General features: G+C 42.7%; 1 protein-coding gene across 1 annotated transcript in view; it reads right to left on the minus strand.

The window, feature by feature from the left end:
• LOC136611850 (uncharacterized) overlaps nucleotides 1-22,268 on the minus strand; it is a 65,399-nt gene that overhangs the window by 7,606 nt on the left and 35,525 nt on the right. The window contains exons 6-12 of the mRNA XM_066591774.1: nucleotides 19,711-19,824; nucleotides 19,463-19,626; nucleotides 16,895-17,537; nucleotides 14,128-14,270; nucleotides 10,325-10,385; nucleotides 7,272-7,480; nucleotides 724-910 (exon numbers count right to left, since the gene is read on the minus strand). Coding sequence (XP_066447871.1) covers nucleotides 724-910; nucleotides 7,272-7,480; nucleotides 10,325-10,385; nucleotides 14,128-14,270; nucleotides 16,895-17,537; nucleotides 19,463-19,626; nucleotides 19,711-19,824 — 1,521 coding nt within the window. The remainder of the gene's footprint in view (nucleotides 1-723; nucleotides 911-7,271; nucleotides 7,481-10,324; nucleotides 10,386-14,127; nucleotides 14,271-16,894; nucleotides 17,538-19,462; nucleotides 19,627-19,710; nucleotides 19,825-22,268) is intronic.

Genomic DNA, 22,268 nt, shown 5'->3' on the forward strand with positions numbered 1-22,268 from the left:
CTGGATGGACTCGAACAGCGGTGGACGGTTGACACTGACTATAGTAGGGGTCCCTCCACTTTCCACCTAGCTGCATGACTTTTGGGCAGAAGAAAAAGCGTTTCATGCAGCTCTTTTCCTCCAGTATTTTCAGCCAGATCTGTGATGGAGCCCCCAGCCGGAGGTTCCGACGCAGATGTGAAACCAACCTAAGTAAACTGACTTGCGAAGACCTAATCAAAAGCAATGAGGTAGAGCATAATATTTTATTTGCAGCAAGATATCTACTATGACCCTACTAGAAAAACAATGTAACTTCTATTACACATCAGACAATGGTTGGTGAGTGCGCAAAAAGTATTTTGTTGTCCATTAGCCAAAAGAAATCTTTTGATTAGATGAAAGTATGGAGAAATAAAGTCTTGTTCCAAATGCTCCACTGGGACTTCTTTTCAGGGTGATCAATGCTCGCTCATTCATTTCCTCATTACCTCTGCTGCCTGGTGGAGATGCAGGCAGCCAAGTTTAAGACTAGGTGGCACTATTTGTCAAACTAAAAGAGGAAATAGCAGGCGGTCTGCTCCGTTGGCTCTTGTGATGAGCACATTTCATGCACTTTTGTCTGGAGAACTTTGTATAGTTTGGCTTGTTTCAAAATAGCTACTTGTATAATAAAAACAATAATCCTTTGTACAATGTAGAAAGAGCCTTTAAATGCCACGGTAAGTTATAATGTAGGAATACCTGTCCCAGTGCTGTGAGAGACTTGTTAATGGCAGCAGCCTCCACCAAACGCTGGCCCGTAGCCTCTGTCTTTGCTATACGTTCTGATCCAGCCAGGTCGCACAGTGTAAGTGTGGAGCTTGATGCAACCCCGGAGATGGTGTCTATTCCATTCAGGGTGAAGATCACAATGAGATGAGAGCGGGAGCTGAGGAAACAGTAAAACAGCAATTGTTTCAGTCACAGAGATTGCATTTCATGGATTGTCGAATGTTTCATTTATTATACTGTTAGAACGTTATGCTATTATACTGAATTGTATGTAGTTTTAAATGAACTAGTCTTACGAAACAGAAGACTGTGGTGCCATTAAGATGTCTCTTGCTGTTTGTGTACTATGGTGCTATATTTCTTTGCCAATCTGTAACCATAGCTGTTGCTTATATACTCACTGTCAAGAAAAATGAAGCACCTAGGAGGAGTTGTCAGAATCAAATGAAATTTGGTATGTGGGATTGTAATGTTGATATAAGTAAGTGATTAGAATATCAGAGCAAAAGGATACTATATTGTTGAAAAACAACCCATGAAGGAAGACTCTACTACCCTGTTGGGCCAAATCTAGCTTGAATACACGATGTGATACAAGCGGGCATGAAGGAATTTTGGTCCATATTTACTGTAATTGATTCTCTAGCTCATGCAAACTTGTAGGCTGTTCTATTGGCAATAAATCGGGCAACCAGGCAGGCCATGGAAGTGTGACAATGGTGTGGAGGCATTCCTGTGCCACCCTTGTTGTGTGTGGCTGAGCATTATCCTGCTAGAAAATGCCTCTTGGAAGCCACCATGAGAGGAACACATGTGGCTGCAGGATGTCCTGAACATATCGCTGAGCTGTCATTGTCCCTCGTACTTCTATTAGGGGTGACCGACTTTCCTATCTAATGGTCGCCCAGACTATTACATCAGCAGTGGGGGCAGTGTGCTGCTCTAAGGCAAAGGCAGGATTGAGGCGCTCACCTCTAGATCTTCAGACACAAACACTGCCTTCATCAGTGCCTAAATTAAACCCGTTTCCAACTGTGTAGCAGTCCAGTTTCATCATTCATGACACCACTGCAAACAAAGGCGATGGTGAGTGAATGTAGTAAGCAGTACACGTCATGGGTGCAATGAGACCAAATGTCCTTCAGCCAAGCACCTGCAAATGGTTCTAACAGACACAGCGGCCTTTAACAATGGTGCCACCTGTCTCTGGATAGCGGATAACGGAACAGTTGAAGCTGCTCATGCTTGTCAGACTATCTTCTTTACTCATGGTCTATTAAGGGTGTCCTGAGCCTGGTTGCCTTGTGTGTGTGCCCTCACACATACACTGGTCCCAACACCACCTAACAGTCTGGTTAGAATGGCGAGGTGGCGGGCAATTCATCGATTCGACCATTCAGCTTCTCGCATTCCAATAATGTACCTCCTCTCAAAGACTCTTAACTGGGCGAAATCTCTTAGATCACATTGTAGAGGTATCTCTAGTGGTCAACAAGCTCTACACAAGCAGAAAAAGAGGTCCACTACACATTTGTAGCATATAAGAGCCTTTTTATAGGCCAAGGGTGGAACCACTTTTATGGCCTCAAATGGCAGGACTATTCATCTAATCATGCCACAACTCGAATCATTTGCAGATGTAACTGCATGCTGAGTTTTGTAGCAAAATGACAACTCCTCCTAGATGCTTGATTATTTATTTTACAGAGAGTGCATTTCAGTATCAAAGAAATCCAATCAACCAGCCTAAAGAGGTTTTATGAGAGTAAACACATTTCTGGGTAGGTAATGGGCTAAAATAAAACAAAAAAACCCCGCAATACTCATTAATTTGACCTTCTGGTCGAGCACAGCTACCCCAGTCTCCTTCTCCAGTCCTGGAAGCTGCTGTAGTAGCCACGTGCCATTCATTGTTCACATAACCCTGCAGCCAATCGCTGGCTTCAGGGTCATGTGTTCTTCATTGTAGTATAAGCTGCTGAAGTGATGGCTCCAGTGGTCATGTGAGTCAGGAGACTTCTGTTCTCTCAAAAGGCATGAGTCTCAGAGGTGGGATCCCCACCTAGCAGACAATTGTGGTATATCCCGTCTACATGCTTAAAACGTCAACAGCAGCAAAACCTCTTTAAAGAAGTACTCCAGGAATTTTTATTATTTATGACCCTATTTGTAAACTACCTTAGGTAAAAGATGGCACTGGGAATCTTACCAATGGCTTCTTTTGCAGAATTATCAGTTCCTGTCCTAGTTGGTGTTAAACTATGGTATCCCACAACCTGGGAAACCCAAATTCTACAGCATCTTCTGTGTGGACCAAAAGTCAGTCTTTCTGTGCAAGACTATAAAAGCTTTAATGTGAGTCTTTGTTAGGCCGGCTATTCGTGTCTGCCGGTCTCTTGCTTTTCTGGGGCTTACTACGTGGATTACGATTGTTTTCTGCCTCGACATTGGACCGGATTGTGGGTGTAATTCAGACTGTATCGCGGTGCATTGCACCGCTGTACCTGACTCCTGTGGGTCAGCTGCCAACTACACTGGGACTACTCCAGGAGGTAGCGGCCTGCTCGGTTTTCCACAGCAAAGTCCAGATCTCTGTACATTGCAACCGTCAGGATAGCGCCCTTAGGATTCGCCCAAAGTCAAACTGGTTAGTTGGCAGAGTGGGTCCACACTCGCTGTGCATAACAGTCTTATAGACTTGCACAGAAAGCCTGACTTATTATGTTCCACACAACAGACACTGTAGGATTCTGGTATCATGTGATCTAATGGTGGAGCTGATAATTCTGCAATAAAGCCAACAGTAAGAGACACTTACTTTACACCTAGAGATGAGCGAGTATACTCGCTAAAGGCAATTGCTCGAGCGAGCATTGCCTTTAGCGAGTATCTCCCCCGCTCGAGACTGCAGGTTCGGGTGCCGGCGCGGGGGAGCGGTGAGTAGCGGGTGTCAGCAGGAGGGAGCGGGGGGGAGAGAGATCTCCCCTCCATTACGCCCCGCTCTCCCTCGCAGCTCCGTGCCCGCTGCCGGCACCCGAACCTGCAGTCTCGAGCGGGGGAGATACTCGCTAAAGGCAATGCTCGCTCGAGCAATTGCCTTTAGCGAGTATACTCGCTCATCTATATTTACACCTTATCCAGTGGTACTTGACATGAATGTTTCCACCACAAATACTTTACTTAGGCTTCATGTCCACGGGCAAAAGATGATTTTAAATCCGCAGCGGATCACCCGCATGCGGATCCGCACCCCATAGGGATGCATTGACCACCCGCGGGTAGAGAAATACCCGCGGATGGTCAATAAAAGTGAATTTAAAAAAATATGGAGCATGAAAAAAAATTGGCATGCACCATTTAGGTGCGGGTCTCCCGCAGGCTTCTATTGAAGCCTATGGAAGCCGTCCCGATCCGTGGGAGACCTAAAATCAGAATATACTCACCTACTCCGGATCTTCCCTTCTTCGCGGCTTGATCTTCTCTCCGTTGCGGCCGGATCTTTTTTTCTTCGGGCCGGCGCATGCGCGCGACACACAGCCGGCGTGTCGTACACATCCGCCGGGCCGAAGAAAAAAGATCCGGCTGCGACGGAGAGAAGATCAAGCCGCGAAGAAGGGAAGATCCGGAGCATGCGGAGAGGTGAGTAATTGCTATTTTCAGCCCTCATGTCCGCGGGGCAGGAGGGACCCGCTACGGATTCTCCATGGACTGATTTTCCCCGTGGACATGAGGCCTTAAGCCAACTTCTTAGGAAACATTTGGCAGCGCCTCCTTCCTGTTGTTTTTTTTTTTTTGTAGTTTTTTCTTAAGACTCAAACACCAGGCCAGATTTCAGTTGAAAGTGTATAATTAAAATCTGAACATGCTTACAGTTTTTTGGTTTGTGGTGTTTATAGGGTCAGAGGTGACATATGTATATACCTGTATATTTAACTAAACTGACAATAAATGGGTCAGATCAGAAAATCAAAAAGCAATTACTATTCTATTATTTTATTCTACTCACCCAAAGTCACCCCAACCCACCTTTTAATTGTCCATTTTCTATACTCAGTGGCTAAAAAGATGAACTTCAAGCAATTAAATGTTCTTCTATTAAACTTTAATGGAAGTGATTAATTTCTTGGTTCTCACTATCCAGTTCATTTGTGGCCCTGATCTTTTAATGGAGATGATTGCTCTACAAAGAGATTGAAAATTGCCTTGCAGCAGATTTAATAGAAATCAGTGTGCTGCCAATGGGCTGATTGCACTTTAGGGATTAATTATGTGCAATCAAAAACCACCCATCTACTTTTATTTTCAGTTATCCTCTTTATGAAGATGAAACATAGTGTTGTATATGCCAATAGGCTATGAAGCCATAGTGGCTAATGAGCAATTCCACATGGAGAATCAGTAAGTTAATGTGATATAGCATTTAGGGCATTTTTTTCCTTTAAACTTGTTTTAATTAATCCCCCTCATTGTGATGGTCTCCTGCTGAGCACTACAGGTTATGTATGATCTAGAGCAAAGGAATACCCATAACCATGTAGTCACACTTATCCCCTTTGTGTCTATAGCACTGTAGATAATGCTCTTTTTCCCTCTCTCCACAGGCTCTATTATTGTAGCTTCATTTTATTACCCATCTTAGAACTCAAAATAAATTGTAATGATTGACAAAACCGCTGCTGCTATTTCCAACTTATTTCCAACCACTATGCCCTTATGCATTGACTGTTTCAACCACTTTTGTACAGAAGGCTAAAGAGAGGTGAGGTTTCTACCTGCAGTTTTGTCTAATAATATGGTCAGTAACATAGGGAAGCAGAAGCACATGGTAAGCGATGCAAGGACCTCTATGACAGGGATGGCCACAGCTAGTGTGGTCAATGGGCCTATTTTGCCCAGCGAGAGAGAGCTACATTTGAGGGGCTACCAAAGTTATGGGTTATTCTATGTTGCTGTTTTTACTGCGCTGGCCCAACTATTTTGCATGCAGTATATAGGTATATTTGCAGTTGGACACCAAGTGTTGGACTGGCTGACTGCAGGACTCTCCAGGGGACTTGGGGTTTAACGCAATAATGTAGCCTTAATACATTAGGGGCCCTTAGGTAGAGCAGAAATCTATCCAACTCAATGTAAGCAGGAAGATGTGGCTGTATTTGAGGAAAGCTGTGAGGCCTTGCAGAGGAGTCAGTTCAGATGTAGGTAGATTTGTAACCGTTAAGGCCTCCTGCACACGGGCGGATTTGCATTGCGAAATCCGGAGCGGGATTCCACCTTCGAAATTCTGCAGCAAATCCAGCCCATAGCATGCTATGGCAAAATGCAATTTCCTGCCTACGAGCAGAAATCGATTGCGATTTTTTTTTTATTTTTTATTTTTTATTTATTTTTTTCTTTTCCGCTCGCGGGTGAGAAATCACAGCATGCTACGATTTTGTGCGGGATACGCACGGACGGCTTCTATTGAAGTCAATGGAAGCCATCTGTCCCATGGCACTTCCGCAATGAGCACTGCGAAAGTATCATGGAATATGCGTCATTGCAGGGCGCCGGTGCCTGCTGTGCAAGCGTGATGGAGTGCCGGCCAGCACATCCGCAGCGCTCACAGAAGACGCCAGACAGGTACGCAGGGGTCACCGGCTGGACACCAGGTCGAACTCCACTGCTGGAATCCCGCATGTGAGGTCCGACCCGCCTGTGTGCAGGACTCCTATGTGTAGTGATCTAATTTCAAAGAAGCTGCCAACTGTTGTGTCTAGGCCCAATGTCCACCGCCGTACCTGCACGGGAGATCTGCAAATCAAGCCACCCATAGGGATGCATTTGCATCTGCAAATCAGCTAAAATCATGCGGATGTGATTTTTCTCCTGGCGTTTGGATCGCATGCGTGGGAAGAAATCGCAGAGTTCTCCATTTTCCTGCGGATCCCTCAGGGACAGCTTCCATTGACTGCATCTGCAGCTGTCATTGTTGAGGTGCCACGGGAAAGCAAGTGATTTAAAAATCAAATAAGTAGCACTGCGCATGCGCTGGGCGCATCCGCCATGCTGAACAAAGAAGATCCGGCCGGTACGGAGGAGACCCACGCTGGATCGGGAGAGGTAAACTGTCTTTCTATGTCCATGTCTGCGGGCACGGCTGGATTCCGCTGCGGGATTTGGCAGTGGAATCCGTGCGTGCCAGTAAACATGAGGCCTAAGGTGACTGAACGTAGCATTATGCGCCAGTTGCACTAAAGTTTGTTTTGCCTTCAACTTCTGTGTTGCCTCAACATTTCGTGTGCCATTCATTATGCTGCAGGACAAATACTACCAACACCTCTCGCCTACATTCCCTAGCTCTGCCCATCTTACAATGGCACTCCAGCCTCACAGATTGAAGTACCCGTTCCTTGGAGGACGCATAGCCTACAGAAAAAAGTCTATGTGATAAGTAATTGGTCTGACTCCATAATGCTCATTACAAATCTAGAAGTTTGCGCTAACAGACAATGACTAGACACAATGTAAGTAAATGTTACCTTTCAGTGTTCATTTTTGTAGATGCCACTGTTCTATTCTTCTCGCCAAATGAAATTATCCTTTTTATATCATTTTCAGTCAAAACTTCCATTTCGGTTAATCCAGGAAGAGTTACTACCTTTCCCTGCGACCTAATCTCAAGCTGTTTGTTTCTATGTTCAGAGAGAAGATCCCACAAGCCTTCATTATATATCTCCAGCATTGAAATCTAATTAAAGATAAAAAAAAAGAGAACTATGAGGTAAAGGTATTCATCTGACAGTAACCAACCTTCCCATAGACAAAAAAATATTCGAAAGAACAAAAGCAATTTTGAAACTCTTGATTTTGAAGATTATATTCAATCCTTATTTTGAAAGTAACTTAAATACAACTAACAACATAGAAACAATCTATCCGAATTTCAAAACAAGTATTATTATAACAGGTCACAGATGTTCTGATTAATTAGTGGTCATCATTTATGATGTGCTGTGAAGACCTTCACACCTATGACCTCCTGTATCACAGAGTGTATTTAGCTAGTTATCATATGTTCGTTAGAAACTGGAAAGCAAATAATTTTATTCTTCCCAGGCCATGGTGACTCTTACTAGAAGGTTAAAACTATACTCTGGGGTAGATTGGCCATATATTCCACTGGGAATTTTCCTGGTGGGCTGATCACCCGTGAGAGTATACCCTGGGCTGTGGTGATTCATTATACACAGGGCTGTCCGCTGTCACTGACAAGTAATTCAAAGTGTACCGGCCTGTGTGTAATGAACTCCAGTGGCCTAGTATAGCTGCCTAGCAGATTACTGTCTTGCCGATGCCAGAGGGAGGACAGAGCACCATGTAAAGCACAGCAATAGCCAGCAGGCTGCTTCTCCTCCTTCCACTTTCTGTCTGCGACAAAGCTGATCCTTGTTAATAGGTGAAGCAGCTGTCAGTCTGCTGCTCCACCAATCATGGTACAGTGCTCATGTCACATGGCCCTCCGCAGAGGAAGTCTGCCTGGGAGTGGGGGTGGGGGTTGGAGTGTTATTCTGCTTCTTGCACTGCCACTGCCTCTGATCCCTCATTAATGACAAGCTCATCCTATGTATCTGGAGGTGCTGTGCGTTCAGGAGGATGCAGTCCAGCCAACAGAAGTGTAAATATGTATCTATTTATGTGTCGGGAGGAGTAACATCACTCCTTAAGGAGAGCACCTAGAAGGTAAGTGAGCAGACTTAAGGCCATTCATGGTCCGCTTGGTTTGCATCTATTATATTTGTGTGTCTATAAAGCGATGCCCCGTGTGTATACGTATGTGTGTGTGAAATATATGTAAAAGGTCATATATATGTATATATGTGGTACTGCCGCGCAACGACTTGGCAGCGGCGGGTGGAGGAGCTACTATTAGAGTCTGCCATAAGCCCCTCACAGAGCCTGCACTGCCCCCTAGCACTGGTTAACCTTCCCCCGGCAGTCCTGTTATGAGGGTTCACACAGATCTGCAGAGCCAGCAGCTTCCAGGACCTCTGATTATGTCATGTCATATGATACCCTGTGTGGGAGTAGTCAGGGATCACATGACCATGGGGGAGCTCAGTAAATGTAGGACTCTGCTGTGTTCTGTGTGTGTGTGTTGGAGCTGTGACGGTCAGGATGGATAGAGTGAAGTGAGTGAGTGGAGCTGTGGGGGTCAGGATGGATGGGGGGAGTGGAGCTGTGGGGGTCAGGATGGATGAATTAAGTGAGTGAATGGAGCTGTGGGGATCATGATGGGTGTACCTGAGCTGTGTGTGTGATGTCTGGGGATCAGGATCGATGTAGCAGAGCTGTGTGTGTGATGTCTGGGGATCAGGATCGATGTAGCAGAGCTGTGTGTGTGATGTCTGGGGGTCAGGATGGATGTAGCAGAGCTGTGTGTGTGATGTCTGGGGGTCAGGATGGATGTAGCAGAGCTGTGTGTGTGATGTCTGGGGGTCAGGATGGATGTAGCAGAGCTGTGTGTGTGATGTCTGGGGGTCAGGATGGATGTAGCAGAGCTGTGTGTGTGACTTGTGGGAATCAAGATGGATGTAGCGGAGCTGTGTGTGATGTCTGGGGATTAGTTTGGATGTAGTGGAGCTGTGCGTGTGATGTCTGGGGATCAGGATGGACGTAGCGGAGCAGTGTGTGTGATGTCTTGGGGTCAGGATGGATGTAGCGAAGCTGTGTGTGTGATGTCTTGGGGTCAAGATGGATGTAGCGGAGCTGTGTGTGTGATGTCTTGGGGTCAGGATGGATGTAGCGGAGCTGTGTGTGTGATGTGTGGGGATCAGGATTGATGTAGTGGAGCTGTGTGTGTATTGTGTGGGGATCAGGATTGATGTAGTGGAGCTGTGTGTGTAATGTGTGGGGATCAGGATGGATGTAGCAGAGAAATCAATGGGAAACACTTGCAATCCTCTGACGCGCCTGAAACAAGTGCCCAACTTCACAGAAATGATGTGAATTTTTTTTTTTGAATGAAAAACGCCTCACATCAGTGTTAAAAATGCACATTGGGAAGTGCGACAGCGGACCGAGTTTCGTGTGAATGCAGCTTTAAGGTGCATTCACACATGGCAGATTTGTTTTTTTCAATTCACCTGAATGGAGCTTGCAGCAATTCATCTTCTTGCCACCACAACAACTCCATTTACATGAATAGAACTAATCTTCAGTCACAGAAATTTCTGCCACAAATGTGCCAAGACCGAATATAGACTTACACGTGTATTTATTGCCAGCCTGACTGGCATGGCACGCTATGTTGTTAATGTAGTGCGTCTATGCTATTTGTATAGCCTGCCAGTCAACAGACTACAGTGGGCTACGGAACAGTATTAGACAAACAGATGTATCACTCCAGAGTTTGATTGGCAAAGAATACATATGTAGAAGGAAACAGGCAAATCGCTGTTATACTGGGAACCCAGATTAGTTCTAGGATTTCAGTCACTGTCAAAGTGAATCTAACCTGCAAGCTGGAGCAGTGATAAATGTGCACCAGTTTGTTTCTATTTTTTTATAGTATAGAATATAATGTGATACATACCCTTATGACATATTTAATCCTTTCTTTTTCACGACATGTGCGCAGGAGTTCCCTAATTGACCTGTAGGTATTGAAGAAACAATTAATTTCCATTCTGTTTCCGTTTAATAATATTTTATTTCTTCTGATTTGTGTTTAATATGAAAAGCAATTGACATTTGGGAAAATACTGAAAGGAAAACTATTGTCAGAAATGAGCTATAGTTTAAAAGGGCATTCCCATCCTGCGTTGCCCTTATTTCCTTATAGTGTATAAGCTCTTATGTACGGGGCCCTCGCTCCTTTTGTGCAAACTGTCTCTTGGTTTAATGTTTGTTATCTCATATTCTGTGTATGCTCCCCATGATCTCCCACTGGACAGTGGGCCGGATGATCAGGTGGTGGACGGGGGTCCCACGTGGCGCACCCCTGTCCATCAACTACTGATGATCTGTCCAGAGGATAGGTCATGAGTTGAAAAAATGTCAGAAAATCCCTTGAAGTCTATGGGAGTTACAGAAGGAGCTGAGTAGCAGCGAGCTTTCAGTAAATCCCACACACTTCTCTCTTTATTCTGTGGTTATAGCGGCTGCCGAGAATTGGAGTCATTTATTGCAAGCAGTTATGACATATCACATACATAGGCCATAATGTTAAGAAAGAGAATACCCTTTCAAGTCAAGTTTTTATTAGAAACATTTGTTTACAATTTTAATGATTTTTAAAATTTATTTTCGAAGTCACTTAAAAACTCTCCGATGCATTCACAGGTAGAAGGGGTGGGATAATGGACTTTTTTCTGCTCTGGAGAACATATGGAAACATAATTATATTTCTCAAAATATAAATGCAACTTTTTAAATTTTTTTTTGTAAAATGCTTTGTTTTCTGAATTCTTTCAAATTAAAAGGCTTGAATAAATCTCAGCCTCCAATGGGAGGATCACAAAAAATTGTGTGTTGAGAACTTCAAATTGTCATATTGAATAACAGCAGACACCTGGTAGCAATGTTTTTAGGAACAATATTAATTAATGTTAATACAAACAGTGACCCATAGCTCATATATTATGCTCTATACCATTTTATTCTTCACTCAGAGGGCATCAGGAAGTGGTAGTGTCCATGAAATTTTGCACAAAGTGCATTAATACCTTTAGCCAGCCTTGCCCAATGACTTGGATTTCTCATACATGCCCTGATATTAGTCTGCTCTCAGATGGTCTTTTGAAAGGTAATATCTGTGCAAGTGTTCTATGTGTGACCATTCCACCTTGTAGCTTATCTTGTTTTACTCGGTACCTACATTGCTGTCTGCTGATTCCTTCAAGCTTCTATTACCAACCCAAACTTAACACATTCTTTACACCTTTTGCCTGAAAGAGCATTCTCTTCCTGGTAACAAGCTTGAATACCCCGCCTCCAGCAACAAATTGCTGTGATTGGATCACAGGCACCGTGGCGCAACCAATCAGAGCCGGCGCTCGATGAACCAATCCCAGCTATTCAGTGAATGACATCATCGACAAGTTCAGTTGGGAGAACACTCTAAAGACTGAAGCAAAGTTCCTGAAACCAAACCAAAATTCACAGTGAAGGGCTCTTTGGACAACATTTGCTATCGATGGGCTTTCCCCTTCCCTTGATTTGCCTCTGATTCCGTTATCTGAGGCATTAAGGACTTGTTTCTTTAGCCGGAACTATCCAGAACTATTGATCGCTAGTGTCTAGCTAATGTCTGTTTTCCATCCCATAGTCTTTACTAGATAACTACACTGCTCTAGATGAAGACAGTTACAGCTTTCTTTGAACATCATTAAAATTTGTTACAAGAAAATGAATTGTGACTGTTTAAACAAGCAACAACAACATTTGCTAATGTACTTTGTGACATTTACCCCCGGAATTTAATAAATAAAAGGAAAGTAGCATTGACCTTCAATGAAAATGACTTCTGCTGTGAAATGTGGTTGAGTTTTATTCTAAATGCTTAATTAGTGTCGATCTGTAAACCAAATCATTGTGCATTAGCATGTTAAAGCTTTTGTTTTTATTCTGTTCTGTATGTAGTCGTATCCCTGAATAACAATTGCAGCATAAGGAGCTTGTGATACCTCACAAAACACACAACTGGGAATAAATTAGCAGATGGTGTTCTTGGCAACAGCAGTGATAATGAATCCTATGGCACTTTTAATATACCAGTTCTCTATTGTAAAGGACCTAGATTGAGTGTCCAAAATTTATGCATCTACCTACATCTGGGATACAGTCCTGATTGAGAGTTTCTGTCCTAAGATGAGAAAAACATGGCTACTTTTTTTTTTTACAAAACTGTACTATACTGGTCTATAATATGTCTGACAGCTCCACTGAAGTGAATGGAACTGAAGTGCAGTACCACACACAACTTGTGGACAGGTGTGGTGTTATTTTTGGAAGACAGCAGCCATGTTTTTCTAGTCCCGGACATCCTCCTTTAATAAATGAATGTCCCACAGGATTGTAAAAGACTCTGTTCTGGATACAATGTTCCACATTTATTAGTAATTGACTATTTTGCAGCAATGAAATTAGAGAGGGTAATCGCCAAGAACTTCACCTAATTTGTTAAAAAGAAATAAATTAATACATTTGGTACATTTGTATCTCTTGTACTTCTGTATTTGTTTTTTAGGCTGCTTTGCCACGTGCGACAAAATCGTGCAATTTTCTCATGATGTGACAGCGCTACAAATCACATGTATGTGCAGCCCATGCTTTCTAATAGGTTCTTTTACATTAGCAATGTTTTATAGGCTGCTACATTGGGAGAGAAAAAAATTGCGGCATGCTGAATATTGCCATGATTTGCGCTATTTTGTAACCCATGTTTCCCTATGGAGACTTTCCTTGTGTTGCATCACACGAAAACGTGTTTTTTGTGCGGGGCGATGAAATCTTTATAGTAGGAAATCCTACTATTGCCCCTAAAATAAGCCCTAGCTGCATAAAAAAAAAACATCACCTAATACCGCAAGTCTCCTCTGTACCTCCAGCACACTTTTTCTGTAGTCTTCAGCCAGTGCTTCCTGGTTAGTCATTCAAAAACCCCGCCTCCAGGAAGCACTGGCTCTGATTGGTTCTGGAGCGCTGTGGCTCAGCCAATCATTGCAGCGCTCGATGAACCAATAACAGCCATTGCATTGAATCAGTGTCTTCAGCGGATAACCCTTTTAATAAATGTAAATTTCTGTAGAATTTTGTTTCAAATATGTCTTCTATTTATTAATAATTAAGGCGAAATTCCATTGTGATTTATTGCTACACAATAAACCCTGTACTTGCTTAAGCATATTGGACATTTCTATGTAGGGATATGTAGAGAAAACTGTTATTAATTTGTTTTAATGACTAATCTCTTTACAAGATTTTGTATCCTTATTGTTCCCTTTCTTCTATGTGATATACTTTTTTTAGTTATGTTTACACAATGCTTCATGAAAATCTGATGGCAACTGTAGATGGCTAAAATGATAGATGTGATGGATCTCTCGGGAAAACCTTACCATTCAGTATTTAAGCCTGGCTGTCATAAGCATATCACAAGGTAAGCCCCATATTCTAACATGATATATATAAATCACTTATTATAGCAAAAAAGCCGATGTAACTTAGCAGCTCTTACACAGAAATGGGCTGTGATTTTCTCCTTTTGTACATAACGTGCAGATTGAATGTTATTGGCTAGATTTATGGTAAGTTTGTTTATGGCTTTCACTCTGGCATGACAACTGCTTACATTTACGCATCTTATATGTAAAATATGTGCAGTAAAGATGTCACCTGATATTGACACCTGGTTTTTGCTCAGTTCCCATCATGGTATAGGTCTTTCCTGAGCCGGTCTGTCCATAAGCCAGGATGCAGACATTGTATCCATCCACACAGGACTTAATAATCGGTAACGTTCCTTCAAAAACATCTTCCTACAAAACATGAATGTTAGGATGAAAAAGATATCAGTCTTAACATTTAAAAATATATATATAAACAAATCAGAGAGAGATACAATATATAAACCGGAGTTTACTAATAATGGGCACCATGTATATATGGCATCCAGGGAATTACTGACTTATTTGTTTCCAATGATAATACACTGATATGTCAAAAATCATGGGATAGGAATCAATATTGTGTAGGACCCCCTCTAGCCCAGCGAAATGCAGCAACTTGACATTGCATTGATTCCACAAGTGGATGGGAGAGGTCAGGAGGACATGTTGAGCCATGCTGTTTGGATAGCCACTCACAGCTCCATAGTATTTGCAGGTGCAGGAGCCCTGGTTTGAATGGACCTCTCTACCACATCCCAGAAATGCTCGATTTGGCTCATGTCAGGCAAACAGGCAGGTCATACTATTTGTAGGAATTCTTCATAATGCTCCTCAAACCAATTTTGAATAATTTTGGCCTGATGGCACGCTGCATTATCCAGCTGAAATATCCCATCATTGTGGGGGTACATAAAGGGTTGCAAATTGTCTGCAAGCAGTGAAATGTAGCAGGTATGGGTCAATGATGTGTTTAGGCAAACCAGTGGACCAACCAATGCCATGGGAACACATCCCACACCAGTATGGAACCACCACCAGTCTGCAGAGTGCCTTATAAAAAACAAGGGTCTATGACTTCATGGGGTCTGCTCCACACACTGCATCACATAATTAGTACCGTGACTCATTGAACCACACCCTGTGTTGCCAGTCCTCTAGGGTCCAGTGAGTAACCTCACAGGCGCAGGTGAGGTGCACCAGAGGCACTCAGTAGGTCATCTGATTCCATATCCCATGGAAACTGAGGAACACTACAGTGATGCATGTGGGGTCTCCTGCATTAAATGTGGATGTGATTGCTGCCAGAGTGGCTTGTCTGTTTGCATGGACAATTCTAGTCATATGCCACAGGTCACAATCATTAAGCATCCTTGGGTGGCCACTGTGCTGTTCACTGTGGGCAGTAATGCCTTTTATGATGTATTTCCGGTATACAAGTGAAACTGTGGATCGAGGAATGTTAAATGCCCACAGAACTTTGGAAATGGAATGTCCCATTCATCTGGCACCTACTATCATTCCTCGTTCAGAACTCTGATAATTTATGTAACCTTGCCAAGAGCATGATGGCCAGTGTTCAACCTGACTTACAAGATAACACCTCACAATTTATGCAGGTGTAGTTGTTCCCAAGCCATTACCTGAGGAAGCACCACTGCAAAATCAATCTACATACTACTATCCCATAATATTTGGCACCTCAGTGTATACATAATATATGCACAAACCAGCATAGAATGAGATTGGCAACTGTTTCTGCTTTCCAAAATACTCTACCTAAAAGAAGAAAAGCTGATCATCTAGGCTACTTCTTATCGGGCATACTCTCACAGAAACCTGGCCTTTCCCGAATGCCTAACAAACACTAATAAAGTATTTTTTCTATGCATGTGTCACGTATCGGGGATATGTGCATCATTGTTTCTCTGTTGCACAGTATACCCTGATGGATTTGTGTTGGCACAGAATAACACTGGGTGTCAGTTACAACTAAAAGATACTTAAATAACCACTCCAAGTTGTTTTGGGGGTGGCAGGGGGTCTACTCAGAGCATTGTTAGAATGGTGGTCATGTGACCTGAAGACCAGAAGAAAAGTGTAGAATACACAGCCTGGAGGGAACGATTTTCGACAGCAGCGGTCAGTGATCTTCTGATTGATATCCTCTTCAAATGGAAAGACCTTTAAAGGGCCAGATTTCTGTTGTGGGAGCCCTTACCATTGCAGTGATTGAACAGGGATTGTTTTCCTAACATCCACTGTCCCACTGGATACCTCCTGATTGATGCTATCTGTTGAAGCACCACCCAGTTCTGGATGAGGTAAAAGTTAACTTTTTTTTTTTTTTTTGCAGCAAAAGGGGCAAAAACAGGGAGAAGGTGCTGTGCTGACTGTGGACATATTATCTGTTACTGTAAACTTTGATGCAGGTACTAGAGACACTATGGCTGGCACTCTACATGTCTGTGTTGTGGCGTGGATGTGGATGGCTGCTAAAGGCCAGGCATCACCTGGTTTGGCATCTGAGGTTCAAGAAGCTACAGTTTACGAAGCCATAGTTTAGACTGGATAGTTACTTTCATGTATCCTACAGAGGAAATGATTGATTTCTTATTCACTTAGCTATGTGTTCTGTTTCACTCTGTGAAGAACACTATCTTTCCCTCTAAGCACTTATATCTACGGTTATTTATACATTTGTGACAATTTTATGCCTGATCATTAGTCATGTTTCTTAACTGTAATGTAATACAAACTACATGTTATTGTGTCTGTCTTTCTGCTATCTTGTTGGTGCTAAGTTGAGTTGAACGCCTGAGCAACCGGTGACAGCTTGGTTGCTATGATCATGCTGCCAGACCTTATGGAACGGCCTATAACTTTTGAGCCGTGTCTATGTGGCAACTGCTCTCGAAAGACTCAGCTAAGGCTAGATTCACGATGACTTGGTAGAAGAACAAGAGGATAAGCATGCAGCAGTATATGCATTGTACCTGAGTACACTGTGGCAGAAAGACCTGATCATATCTGAACCGCTTCTTGATCCCGTTGCAGTTCACTGCAAGTTCTTCCTCAGATAGGAATTCTAAGTGTTCTCCCTTTCTGTCATCTAGTCTGCATCGACAAAATACCCGAATATTTCCTCTTAGTTCTTGAAGCTGATTATATAGTAACTTCCTCTCCATGGCCTCCCTTTGGTAGAGAGAGCGAATCTCTTCTATTTCCTTGGTGGTTTTGTGTAAGTTCATCACCATGTTCCGTAGATGCTCCATGCTCAGGCCAATCTCTGACAGACCACTTGTTGCAAGGACTCGTAACTTGTCATTACTGATGCTGAGCTCATGGGTTTCTCTTAACATTTTCATCAGTAAATCTTTGTTCAAAGGTGCGTAGCTGTCCAGTTTGTCAGTGATCTGGATATTTTTGCATTTGATTTCAGATATTTCATGTAGATATTTCTCCTGGTCGCTTTGTAGTTCAGCCACTTTCTCATATAAGCTCTCAGCTTGTTGAACGAGATGACGCTTCTCCTCTTCAAAATATTTGCATTTCAAGCGCAAGGTTTCTAATTCACTCTCCCCTTCCTGCAATTTCTTCTTCAAGACTTCTATTTCTTTATCCTTTTTAGAAATTTCACTGTGAGCAAAAACAATATTGAGAAACTTCCTTATTGAGCTTACACCAGAATTTCTTCACACTTACAAGGAAGCAACTGCCTAATAAAATAGTAGTTGTAAAATAGTTTTACGATCAATTAAAAATAAGTCTTCACATTAAAGGGTTCTGTCATTGAAAAGAAAAAATCCTATACTTATCTATTCCTCCCCCGTCAGTCTACTTGCCAGATCTATTGTGAGCTGTCTCTGCAATCGATCAGCATTCCTTCCTAGCCAGTGAATGCTATGTCACAGGGACGTGACCTTCACTGAAGAATGTGAGGAATGCTGGCTTTATAACAATGCGGCCGGCTGGAGGAGATATGACCCCGAGGGGGGGGAGGGGGGGGGACTGCAGAAGCTCAAGGAGGAGAAGATGCCTTTGTGGAGGAATAGGTGAGTATTGTTTTTTTTTTTTCTAACGACAAAACCCCTTTAAGGCTAACTTTACACAGACAAGCACAATATAGAGCCATTAATCCTGCCCCCATATCGCGCATGCCATCCTTGTGAAATTTTTAACATTAGATAGTCCCATTGACATTAGCGTTAAAAAAACGCAAGTGTGTGGGAGCCGTGAGTTTATATAATTTTTTTTTTTTTTGCTGTACTACTTTAAGGCTTCCTGCAGACGGGCGGGTCGTATCCGGCGGCGAGAATTCTCACCGCGGGACCCGACGCGAGCGCCTGCAGGAACCAGCGCGTACTCACCCGCGCCCGCCGGCTTCGGCTGTTTGATGTGCCGGCTTGCCGGGCAGCCGGTGCATGCGCAGACCGGAGCCGGCGGTGGGTGAGTGACATTTCTGTGCGGGGCTCTGCGAGCCCCGCACAGAAATAGAGCATGCCGCGATTTGTTTGCCAAGCGATATTTTGTGCGGCCAAATCGCGGCTGTCTGCATAGGATTGCGTTTGTTAATGCAATCCTATGCAAGCTTCCAGCAGCGGAAATTCCGTGGGAAATCCCGCTGAATTTCCGCTCGTGTGCAGGGAGCCTTAGGCTAACTTCACATGGGCAAGTGCAATATCGAGCCATGGATCAAGGCCCGATATCACGCTCGCCAACATGCAATTTCCCTGTAGATGCGCAGGCATTTTTATATCAAAACTGCCTCGCATCACTTTGGGGATTACGTAGTTCCTCAATTGTTTTCCATGGGGAAACCTTGCATCCTGGTAGACACTCACAGTTAGGCTTGGGAACCTAAAAGACACCCACATTCAGGCTTGGAAACCAGTGGCGAACTAACCCATCCCGTGGTTGGCTTTGCCTGGATATCAGGCATGGCCCCTTTGTGATGTGAATACCAAGCATACAGATTGGTAGTGGCACTGCCACCATTGACCAACGCAAGGATTTACACATGTTGTGCAAACTTCACCACACTATTCTACACAAATTCTACACAAAAAGTTGACTAAGTTTCAGTGAGTTAGTTTGCTTAGATCAAGAACAATGGCAACACAAACTTGGATATTTTTTCGAAGTGTGACTTTTATGCAAATGGCTCTAGTGCCTCAACCAAGCTATACACCAAGCTAAAACTTTGCAGAACTTTATACAGGTGGTGGATAAACATTTTGTAAAAGTTTCAGCAAAATTGAAGGTGGTCGAGCAGGGACCCTCTCTCAAATTAGGCCAGTTGATATAGAATGTCCCTTTAGGAAGAATCTGTGGCTGCTCTATATAGCAGTTTTAGTAAAAACACCAATTTGAACATATTTATATGACCAAATATTGACAGTTGAATATGCCCAAACGCTACTAGTAAATCTCTTCCAATGCACCAAGACATTCAGTCTACCATTGAACTCATTTATTAGCTAGGAATATGATCATAACAGCATGCTGGCTTTTACTATCTGGCTCTACAAAACATTTAAAAATTTGTCTAGAATATCACTTACCGTTGAAGAGCTATTGGTTCAAAATTTTGCTGCCCATTTATGTTACTTTGAAGGCTGTCCCCAAACATAGCAAAGAACACTGAAATAACCTCATCTGGATCATAATTACATAGTCGAAGAGCAGCAAGGATTTCCTTGAAGTCAGTGATGGCAGGAAGGGCTTCCTAAAATGATAAAATAGTAGTAGAAGAAGCAGCATTAACTGCATTATTGTAGGTCAGTTGTATAAAATGTAATTGTAAATTTACCTTTACTTGCTGCACACGATGAAGAATAAAGTCCAGTTTCATTTCCCAAAGCAATGGTAAAATAAGCCATGCATCAGAGTCATTGTCATAATATTTGCAGACATTTATTCTTTCCTTGAGAAGAATAGAACAGTTCACACATGTTAAATCTCAACAATAGAAGGTGGTCACAAAGTTGCTTTAGTATTATATACCATGTTTCCCCCAAAATAAGCCCCTGTCATATTAATTTTTGCCCGAATGAGGCAAAGGGTCTTCTTTTTGGGGGTGTCTTAATACTCACATTGCAGGTGCCATTCGGTTCCCTCTTGCTGGTCTCCATCGCTCCGGCAGTCTATCGTGTAGTCCTCAGTGCTGAGAGAGCATTCTCTTCCTGGTAACTGGGTTGAATACCCTGCCTCCAGCAAGAGATTGCTGTGATTGGTTCAAGAACACTGCCTCAGCCAATCAGAGCCGGCGCTCGATGAACCAATCACAGCCATTCATTGAATTACATCATTGAATGAATCACTTCAGAAAAAGTATTTGTAGCAAGAAAAAAAATATTCTCATTTAATATTCTGTTGTAATTGTGACTTTGATGCTAAAATTGATCTTGGGCTATGCATAGGACAATGTGCTTGAAGAGGACCGGTCACTAACTGCAAAGGGTGAGATTCTATTTGGTGATTCTAACTTATGGCCCTGTAATATTAATATTCTTGTAGCAGCATAATTAACCCTTTCCAGTCCACTGTCTGACCTCTGAAGACATTATGATTTAGGGCTGTACAGCTCTGATGTTGGAAGACGTCCGTCGGGGTTCTCTTACTGTATATTGCCAGCCTCTCTGCTGTCGGAGCCTATCCAATGTGTCACCTCATGTAGTACTGGCTTTAGCCAGCATATAGCACCGTTGAATAACCGCAGAAAAAGAGTAAGCCCCCTAGGAAAACCAGGATACAAATTGGATTGGAAGGGGTTAAAGTGAAGAATTTATGGATATAACGGAAAGGTATATGTGACTCTGTTCTGCCAAATGCAGGAACCATTTTGTTGGAGTCCTGTACATGCTCAGCAGTAATGTGAAGACGCGGACATGTCCTAGTTGCCAATAGTCTGGTATGTGGTCTGCTTTAAATTTTGAGTATACATATACTTGTAGTAAAACTTTATTGAGACTCCAATTTTAGTGTTGTTTTTGGGTGCAGTACTTTTAGGGTTAAAAGCACATAGTATTCAAATTATTAATTCTATTAGGATGTAGTGTCCTGTAAAAATTTAATTAATGTTAATTACATTTTGTACATCTGGGAGTCAAACATCCTTCCTTCTCATTCAAGATCATTATTTGCTAAATCTGGCATAGTTGAAGCTTGTGTACTACCAATAAATGTGATTTCTTCTTTAGGAATTAAATTGGTGATTTCAATAGTGAGTTATATCCCTTCTCCAAAGAAATTGAGGCAAGAGTCGTTAAGTACTTTTCATTATGTTTACCATATAATTAGCAACATGCCATAGCCAAAATTACCCAAATACCTACAAAATATTCACTGTAAACATCACAGCACATCAGTACAGTCTAGAATTGGTCAGATTTAGTTCAAAAGTGCATATTTTTTACTACGTCTGACTGACTTTACATTTGTGTACTTATTTGTGGCATATATGCTTAAAACCTGTATTCCTACCATCATTTTCAATCTCATTAGATGGCTTATGCTGGAGGGGCTATGTTTTAAGACTGGATTCCTATACATTATAAACGGGATATTGTCTTGGGCATATTAAGTCCTTTCAACATCGAAGCAGACTGGGAATACTTCTGACACATAGAGGTGGAGGAAAATTGTTGAGTAGGGTAGCATAGTTATAAATGTAGAGATAGAGAAAACAAATGTTAATCATAAAATCATATAAAAAATGAAAGAAACATGTCCATCACTACAGAACAGCGATCCTTCACTTAACTGATCAGTAGGGGTGTCGGACTTTAGACCCTGAGATTCAGATATTGATGGCCTATCCAAAGGACAGTCCATCCAAACTATAATTTCAGAAAACCCAGTTTTTATATAGTTACATTGTATAGTTGTGTGCTGTATCTGTACTATACTCATATACGTTTTGATTAGAGATGAGCGAACGTACTCGTCCGAGCTTGATACTCGTTCGAGTATTAGCGTGTTCGAGATGCTCGTTACTCGTAACGAGTACCACGCGATGTTCGAGTTACTTTCACTTTCATCTCTGAGATGTTAGCGCGCTTTTCTGGCCAATAGAAAGACAGTGAAGGCATTACAACTTCCTCCTGTGATGTTCCAGCCCTATACCACCCCCCTGCAGTGAGTGGCTGGCGAGATCAGCTGTCACCCGAGTATATAAATCGGCCCCTCCCACGGCTCGCCACAGATGCATTCTGACATAGCTCAGGGAAAGGGCTGCTGATGCTGGAGCTGCTATAGGGAGAGTGTTAGGAGTGATTTTAGGCTTCAAGAACCCAAACGGTCCTTCTTAGGGCCACATCTGACCGTGTGCAGTGCTGTTAAGGCTGCTTTTTGCAGTGTTGCACATTT

This window comes from Eleutherodactylus coqui, chromosome 2, assembly GCF_035609145.1.
Source record: "Eleutherodactylus coqui strain aEleCoq1 chromosome 2, aEleCoq1.hap1, whole genome shotgun sequence".
NCBI lineage: Eukaryota > Metazoa > Chordata > Amphibia > Anura > Eleutherodactylidae > Eleutherodactylus > Eleutherodactylus coqui.